We start from the raw sequence: 9,114 nt of genomic DNA on the forward strand, positions 1-9,114 counted from the left end.
CCTCCAAATCATGAGGGACTTGGAGAGCGTTTTAAACTATAACCAAAAATGAAGCTGTGTTTTCCCAGACAAATGTTGGGGGGGGGGGGGTGGCGGGCAGGATCACTGTGAAAGAATTTTCTTGCCAAAGCAAGCCATTTCTCAGAAAAGGCTAAGGCCCTGGAGTCAACGAACAGGGTCCTAGCCAGGGGAAGGTACTGGTGGGGAGAGAGTGAGACCTTCCCTGACCACAACAGAGCCAGAAGAGGAGGCCGCAGAGAACCTGCAAGAAACTGCCCGGAAGATCCCCTCCTTCAGGGGCAGGATGCCAAAAGGCTTTTCTCTGTGACACCTAGCTAGAGGCGACCTGAGCCTCTGGACTGCCACGCTGATCCTATTAAACACTAAGGTTTGCTGAGGGCAGCTCCTGTGGATTAAACCTCTCCTCAAGCTCCAGGCTGTGAGCCATGCCCGAGGGCGGTGCCAGGCTGGCCTGCAGGGCGTGTCACACCCTCCTTCTGTCCTTTGCCTGGGCTATTTGTCTTCAGTGCAGGATCCTGTCCTGGGTCACTCTGTTAACAATAAGGTTTAGGGTGGAGGGGGTGTCTGGGTGGCTCAGTTGGTTAATTAAGCATCTGCCTTTGGCTCAGGTCGTGATCCCAGAGTCTTGGGATCAAGTCCTCCCTTGGGCTCCCTGCTCAGCAGGGAGTCTGCTTCTCCCTTTCCCTCTGCTGCTCTCCCTGCTTGTGCTCTCTCTCAAATAAATAAAACCTTGAAAAAAAAAAAAAAACCCAATAAGATTTGGCGTTTTTTGTATCTCCTTTCCTCTTTCTGGGGAAGTATTTTATCCTCGCAAATTCTTGATATCTGTCCCTGTTTGTCAGTGCAGAGAGGAAACAAATGACTTGCTTAAGGTCACAAAATGGTAGGTGATAAAGCCAAAGGAGGGTTTCTGTTCTTTTAACATCCAGCCTGAGGCACCTTCTACTCCACCAGAGATGCTTAAAGGGTGCGAGTGCCAGACCAGCCGCTTTAGCATCACCTGGGAACCTACTAGAAACGTGGTCTTGGTCTCCTGAGTCCACAGTTCAAAGTGCGGCCCAGCAATTTGGGGTCCCAAGGCCTCCAGGTGATTTTGACTCAAACGAAGCAACCACTGTACCTAGTGTTCCCTGAACCTCTGAAGACAGGAATCACCAAGGGGCAAGTTCCCAGGCATGTTTCCCCCAATTTACCCAATATGGAATTTGCTTAGTCCCCACCTGCTTCTGGGAGGGGCTTAGGAATCAGGTTTTGTTTTCTTCTTAATGGTCCCAGGTAATTCTTAGATTCAGGCAAGTTCAGGGAACAGTGACTTGACACTCTTCATAGAAGATCACTATAGGGAAACTTTATAAAAGATATGGTGTGCCAAGAAAAAAACATTATAAACCTAAACTACAGACTTGCACGCTGGAATCAAAGTAAGGCATTGTCTTTCCCTCCAATTCACTAAATGTCCAACATGGGGGAAACCCACCTAGATTGCACCCCTCCCCCTCCATGAACGAGTTTGGGGAGAGACTTTTAGAAGCCTGCTTTCCCAGGGCAGGAAGCTGACTCAAGCTCTTGGGGCCGCTCTCTGTGTAACATGGAAAGACCCAGCAAATAGTGGCCATGCCAGAGCACACTGCTTTGAAAGAAAGAGGCTGCCACTGTATTTGCCTAAATCCAGTGGGGGCAGGGTTGACAGTTACACTTCCACCATTATCTGCAGTCCTGCCTCCTGAGAAAAACAAGCACTTTTTCCAAAAGGATGTGGGGTGAAGAGAGGGGAGCAGCAGCCACTTGCCTCCCCTTGGAATGATGGAAATTTGCTGGGCTGCCTTAGGAACTGATAAAAACCCTAGTGCAGGGAAGAGAAGTGTCTCAGATGAGTAGGCCGCAAGAGAATCACCTGGGGGATTTTTATAAAATGTCAGTGTAGGCCCCGGTGCGGGCCAACAGAATCAGAATCTCTAGGGGCAGGGCCAGAAACTGGTATTTTAAATTCTTGCCCCGTTATTCGGACAGGATTGAGAACCACTGCGCCTAATTAATTCTGAGAGAAAAACCATCTCTCCCTCCCTGGGAACTGGCCGCCCCCAAAATCACAATGAGGTGGGGACCCGGCTAGGGTACAGAGAGGGTGACCACCAGGCCAGTGAAATCATCAAACACCGTTCACCAAGCTCACACTGGGTGCACAGCGGACACCCGTCCCGAAACCCGCGTTCGGAATGTTCCAGCTGGAGCCAGAGGTCACAGGCCACAAGCTGCGTTTTATTGGTGAGAAAAAATCACACCCAGGAAAGTTCTCAGCAGCAGTTTAGAGCTCGCACTGCCTGACGCCGACCGCAGCCCTACGCAGTCACCCGAGCACGCCCTGCAGGGCGCCAAGGTAACGCCCGGGGGCTCGGAGGCCCGCGGGCCGCCTGAAGTCAGCGGGTCCCGGCCCAGGCGCGGCAAAGCCCCGCCCCTCGGGCGCCAAGCCCGGTCCCCGTGCGTGCGGGGGCGGGACCCTGCCCGCCCCCTATGTGAGCCCGCGGGCTGCTAGCCTGCGGGTGCCACGGCCGCTTCGTCGGTCCAACAAGATCGCGAAGTCGCCGGCGCGTCCCAGCCAAGCCGTCTTGCACTCGCCGAGGCGGGCCACGTGACGGCCAGCGGCCCCGCCCACCCGGCCGGCCGCGCCCCCAGCCGCCCGCGCCGTCTTACTTGGTGTATTCGCGCAGCCCCTCCGCGAGCCTCGCGGCGCTGCGGTGGAGAGACGTGGTGGGGCCCGCGCTCCTGGGGCCCCCACCCTCGGGAGCCGCCAGCGGTTACGTCATTCCAGTTATGTAAGAACCGCGGCCTCCGGTCTCTTGTCTATAGGGAATGCGGCGGGGTCTCGGTAGGGCTGTGCCGAGCGCCCACTCCTGCCCCAGGCTCAGAGGGCAGGGAAAGAGAGGGCGGGCCCTGCTGCGGGCCGCGGTCAGGGCCACCTAGCCACCGTGGGGTTGAAACCGGGCGTCTGTATGTGTTTAGGGAATACCTGTCTGCTGGGTATGGCTGGGATGCAAAGATGGCACCGCAACTCACCTCGTAGAAAGTGCTCACCTGGAAAATCATGGGGAATAAAAAGATGAGGCTCAGTGGTATTAAAAAGATTTCTCCATCTGATGAGTTTTATCATAGGGGTTGTTATGATAACTAGCATTTTCCAGGTTTCTAATTAGCTTATTTCATGTAATGTCCCGAGTAACTCAGCAGAGATACAGCGCCCCTCTCCGGCAGATGCAATGAGTCAGACTGGTAATGTGAACACAGTGACAGCGGGCAAGAGGCAGGGCTGGGTCGCCCACCGGAGAGGTCTGTCTTCTAAGTCCGAACTTCTGCCACTAGTTCAGCAACTTCCTGCAGTGCCCCGGAGGCCCCCTTATGTCCTCCAAATCTCCATCGGCCCCATTCCACCCCCACTCCTCAAACTCCAGAAAACATAGTGCAAGCAAAGCATGGTCGCTATGCCAATCTAGATCCCAGTGAAGCCACTTAGCTCCATCCCTAATTGAGGGACGGGTCACTCAGTTAAATTCTGTACTGCTGTACCCAGCTGGCCCAGAGACGGAGCCACTCTTACATAAGATGTACAGAGACCTGCTGATCTCACGGCCTCATGGCCTGGGACATGAGCTAGAGGATCGTTACCCCCCACCCCCACCAAGTGGACGGGCTTTGACTTCAGAATCTCTTTTGAAGTAAGTTTCCCCGGAACAGTTCGTTCCTCTGAGCAGGACTGTGAGGTTCTGCTGCCTGGCTCTTATTCCTGATGGGGCGATGAAAGGAGGTTTAAACACGTGGCGTGCTATAAAACCACCCAGCCTGGTGTGACCTTCAGTGCCAGTCTGGTTTGGCTGGGAGAATATTTTAGATTCCCAGAGTTACACAACTGTGCTTTGTATCCTCGGCTTTGTGGCAGTGATGGAAAAGGTGTCAGTTTGCTCCGCATCCCTCTCACCACCTCAGGAAACAGGCTTTTGGCTTACAGAGGGGGTGAGAATTTGTTTGGGACCACAGAGCCTCTTGAGGGCATCAGCAGCACCTTGAAGTAAAAGGTTGGGTGGAAAGCCAGCTCTCAGCCTGGCGTGTGAATCTCCCTGGGCTCACTGCATAAGCACTCAGTCTCAGTGTTCTTATTCGTACAATGGGAATCAATATGCGAACCTCGTCACCTCATGAGATGATGGTGATGATTAAACACTTTTGTAAAGAACTTGGCAAAATGCCTGGTTTTATCCGAAGCGACCAAAAGGTGTCACTTCCCTCCTTAAATCTCCTTCTCATTCCTTTCTCCCCTTAACACTATAGCCATGCCATGTATATTCAGTCGATCGTCCATGAGGGCACGAAGCATGTAATGTATATCCTCAAATCGCCAAGTACCCACAGGGTACCTAGTGTGCACGTTACACATGCGTCAGGGGAGGTTTTCAGAAAAGACAACCCCCATTTCAGAAGAGGCTTCCCCTCTCCCCTGGTTGACAAGGAACCTGTACCCAAAAAGAAACAGACGGCAGGACAGGATTAATGGGAAAAGGCTCCAGTTTAATTAGGAGTTTGCTCAGCTGGATTTTAGTCCTATTTCTGATCCCCAGTGTGACCTGCGGTAATAATGAGAAAATTTATTGAGGGCTTAATATGTACCAAGCATTGGGATGATCTCACTTAAGCCTTACAATGACCTAGTAAAGTGGCTCTTGATATTATCCCCATTTTACAGATGAGCAAACTGAGACTTAAAGGAGTGAGTCACTTAGCTGAAGTCATAGTATCCATGCCTGAGCCATACTGTATGGCGGCAAGTCACTTGGCCTCTCTGGACCTTAGTTTTCTTATCCAAATGAATGGGGGAATCAAATGACATGTGGGGTCCCTTCTAGCTCTTTCTATATTTAACAAGAGAATTACATAACAATTTTAAATAAGTTAAGCCCAAGGTGCTTTTAAGAGCGACATTGAGTGGGGGTTGCTCTTCATTTCACGTGGGCAGAAAGACTGTAAAATATTTCTTATGTGTCCCAGCTTCCAATTTGCTACCCAATAAGCCAAACAAAGAAATCCTCCTCCAAAGCTTCCTTCTGGCTGATTTAGAGTCCTAAAGCTAATTTAGATCAAATTGGAAGGAGAAGCAGAAGGTGTGGCCTAAGAAATCCATGGCTTCTCACACAGCAGATATACATGATAGGAAGTCTGCACACACACACACACACAGACACACACACAGACACACACACACACACCAGTGTTCGCATCGTCTTCCACCGAAGCTCAGTACCAATTTCTCCAGCCCAGTTGTCATGGCAACACCAGCTGCCAATGAGATCATGGAAGGCAAGGTTATAATGGCAGGGGTGCCTTAATATTTTACCTGGCAAAACCACTTAGATAATAAGATGAATAACCATAAATCATAAATCCATAGGAAGCCCAGGCACTGCACTTTGTACATGTTTAATGTGCACTTGGGGGTGGGGAAGAGAAATGAGGGTAAAGGGAAAGGAACAGAAAGGAAGGGAGGATGAGGCAGGGGTGGGGAAGAAGATCTCTGATGCTGCTCCCTGTGACTCCTCAGTGCGGATCGTGCCCGGGTCCTGACCCTGTTTGTGCATGGATTCAAGAACTGGTCTCTTCTGTCATGACAGCAAGGGGTTAGGGGCTCCCAGCCTTAATTACAAAAGTCCGATTCTAAGAAACCCAAGGTGACACTAAGGAAGGCGAGAAGCAGCCCAGGGGAGATGTACGTGGCAGACAATGACCCCCCGTGCAGTGGCTCACACAGTCAGCCAGCAGCGAGCCAGACCCGATTTAGAAATACCTTTCTGGTTGTCCCCTGAGTCCCTTGATGGCCACCAGCCATTACAGACGGGTTCACGCCAGGGCTGTTTGCTGTCCATCTGAACCAACTTCCTAAAGAACAAGTCCATTTGATGTAAGAATTTCCTTCCTTTCACAGGAAACTGATGACAGTGGGGACCTCTAGTAAGAGCTTCGGCACTGGGGAGCGGGGGTGGGAGAGAGACTCGGTTTACACTGAATACCCTTTTGAGCCTTTGAATTTTGTACTATGTGCATGAATTACCTATTCAAATAAAAACATGCAAAGGTCCGCTTTGTTTCCCTTGTCCCCCTTCCCAGAACTAGAGATGGTGGTGGTGAGGCGGACCAAGGGCAAGGCAGTCGTGAAGTCTGGGTGGGTCTGTCTCCATGTAACCAAGCTAACGAAGGAAGTGGTTTCCCGCAAACGGGGCTCGCGTTGGTCTGAAACTCTCATGGCGTCTGTTTCTAGAGCTCTGGTTTCAGGGCAAGCAGGTTCTATTCCCAGTGCAAAGGCAGTATGGGGCTCAGGGGTGGGAGTTGAATGAGAGCCTGGAGGTGTCGTAGCTGGCCCTCTCCTACTTCCCTGTACCACCTGGTTCCCCCTGCTGCTCAGGAGAAGGGCCACCAGCGAGGCAGGGAGAAGCAGGCAGACACAGAGTGGCAGGAACTGGGATCGAGAGTCAGAAGACCCACGTTCAGCTCTGACACCCCTTCAGAGGAGACACTTGAGCTCCTTGAGCCTCAGTTTCCCCTCTACACAGCAGTGTAACTGTCCAGTCCTCACAGCATAGTAGTGAGGATGAAATCAAAACCTTTCCTCTTAGTTAACAAATACTCATACTCTACTTGCTAAATGCCAAGCACTGTTCTAAGCTCACTTCAAATGAGCCTAAAGCATAGAGAATTTCAATAGCGTGTCCAAGATCACATGAGCATCTAGAAAGCAGCACAACCAGGATTCCAACCGGACAGTCTTCACCCCTTTTCTGTAAGGATGGAACACCTTTCCTAGTGGCTTCTCCTCAGGCACTTCTTTTCGTCACTTCCATCCAGCTGGAAACTTCCACTACTCTCTCCTCCCCCTTCGTTGGCGGGTTGATTGGTTCCTGTGTTCAAATCGGTGACTGTGTTCAAATCCTGTGTTCAAATTGGTTCCTGTGTTCAAATCAAGACGGTTCCCTCTACCAGCATTCCTCCCCTGCCTTCCATTTCACATCCCCCCCAGGGACTCCCCACCAAGCCAGACCCAGACCCACAGTAACTGAGAGTGAGACTGCATTTTGAGCCTGTGAACATCTGTGTCCCTCACCCATACAGGCAACGAGCCCGCCCTTGCCAGTTATTCAGCCTGGGGCCATTCGACCATCCTGGGCAGGCTTGGAAGAACTGAGGAATACACTATTTCATTTTATGTCTTATTTTTTATTGTGGCAAAATATACATACCATAAAATTCATCATCTTAATAATTTTTAAGTGCACAGTTCAGTGGTTTTCAGTACATTCACATCATACCATCACCACCATCCATCTCCAGAACTTTTTCATCTTTTATAAAGCCAAAACTCGGTACCCATTGAACGCTAACTCTCCTCCCCGTCCCCAGCCTCTGGAAACCATCACTCCGCTTTCCGTCCGTCTCTGTGGCTTTGACTATTCTAGGTACCTCATATTAGTAGAATCATACAGTATTTGTCTGCAAGCCTCATCATGTTGTAGTGTGCGTCAGAATTTTCTTTTTTTTTTTTAAAGATTTTATTTATTTATTTGAAAGAGAGTGAGCGAGAGAGCAGGAGTGGGGGTAGGGGTGGTAGGGACGGGAGGCAGAAGCTCCCCACTGAGTAGAAAGCCGGACTCAGGGCTCCATCCAGGGACTCCAGGATCATGACCTGAGCCGAAGGCAGACACTTAACTGACTGAGCCACCCAGGTGCCCCAGAATTTTCTTCCTTCTTAAGGTTGAATAATATTCCATAGTAAATACAGCATATTTTGCTTATCCACTCATCTGTTGATGGACACTTGGCTTGCTTCCATCTCTTAGCTATTATGAACATTGGTGTACAAATATCTTTTTAAGATCCTGCTTTCAGTTCTTTTGCTTGTATAACCAGAAGTGGAATTGCTGGATCACGTGGCAATTCTATTTTTAATTTCTTGAGAAAACGTCATATGGTTTTCCGTAACAGCAGCACTATTTTACATTCCCACTAACGTTCCAATTTCTCCCCATCTTTACTGACACTTGTTATTTTCTGATTTCTATTGTTGTTATGGTTTTAGAGTGGCCATCCGAATGGGTGTGAGATGGCACCTCGTCGTGTTGCATTATTGTTTTTTGTTCTGTATCTTAAAATGCTTCTAATAGTTTCTGTGGTATCTGGTGCTGCCGCCATCTTGTCTTCATTGCTTAGTATATCTCAGTTATCCACATACCCTCACACACATGCAATACTGAAACTACAGTAGTTTGCTTGAGGTATGAGGTTTTGTGGGTGTGCATAATTTAGAACCAACTCAACTTCTTTTCTCTCACTGGCTTTAATCCCTTGTTGAGGACCATTGAGTTTCCCTCAGGTGAGTCACATGGCCTTAATCCAAAAGGTTTGGCAACTAATTTCATCAAGCGTTTTGGTTGAGTTGGGCTCATTTCACCAGGCACACAAGGGGGAAAATGACAACTGTTTTCCCCAACGGAGCTCTCAGTTGTTCATTTGGCAAAATAAAATGTCAAATTACTGCTCTTTCCATTTTGATTCATGGAAAAAAACATCCCAGGAACAGACAATGTGCCTATTTAGATGAGTCTTATGAATATTGGGCTTTTTTGAGGGCAGATCTCTTTGCATCGATAATGCAAGGAAGTTCATGATCTACCAAGTGGAAAAAAGCAGGTTGCAGAATAAAATAGCTAATTTGATATAACTTATGGTTACACATACATAGACATGTTCTGAAAGGACAGTAAAAAATGAGCTCTGGTCACCTTTTGAGAGGTTGGGATTGGGAGTTGCGGTAGGGTGTGAGATCTTTTACATTTTACTTTATACCCTTGGACTCTACCTGAATGTTCAGCCATAAACATGTATCACTTTTATAATAATTAGAAAAAGTTGTAAAACAGTCATTTAGGAAAATAAAAGGGCTTTATACTATTGATTTCTCTCCTTTCTCCCCTGTGGAGGAACAGCCCTGTCCTGGGTCGTTTCCCTGGAGACAGAGCCTGTGGGGGGGAGCTTCATGGAAAGTGAGGGACTGAGGGAGTG

At 49.3% G+C, this 9,114-nt stretch overlaps 1 protein-coding gene across 1 annotated transcript in view; it reads right to left on the reverse strand.

Annotated features, from left to right (window-relative positions):
* DHRS12 (dehydrogenase/reductase 12) overlaps positions 1 to 3,105 on the reverse strand; it is a 34,735-nt gene extending 31,630 nt beyond the window's left edge. Inside the window, 2 exon segments of the mRNA XM_048215569.2 lie at positions 2,713 to 2,798; positions 3,076 to 3,105. Of these exon segments, the coding sequence (XP_048071526.1) occupies positions 2,713 to 2,798; positions 3,076 to 3,105 (116 nt within the window).
* Positions 3,106 to 9,114: the final 6,009 nt, after the last annotated feature.

The sequence above is a fragment of the Ursus arctos genome, unplaced genomic scaffold (assembly GCF_023065955.2).
Source record: "Ursus arctos isolate Adak ecotype North America unplaced genomic scaffold, UrsArc2.0 scaffold_10, whole genome shotgun sequence".
Lineage (NCBI taxonomy): Eukaryota > Metazoa > Chordata > Mammalia > Carnivora > Ursidae > Ursus > Ursus arctos.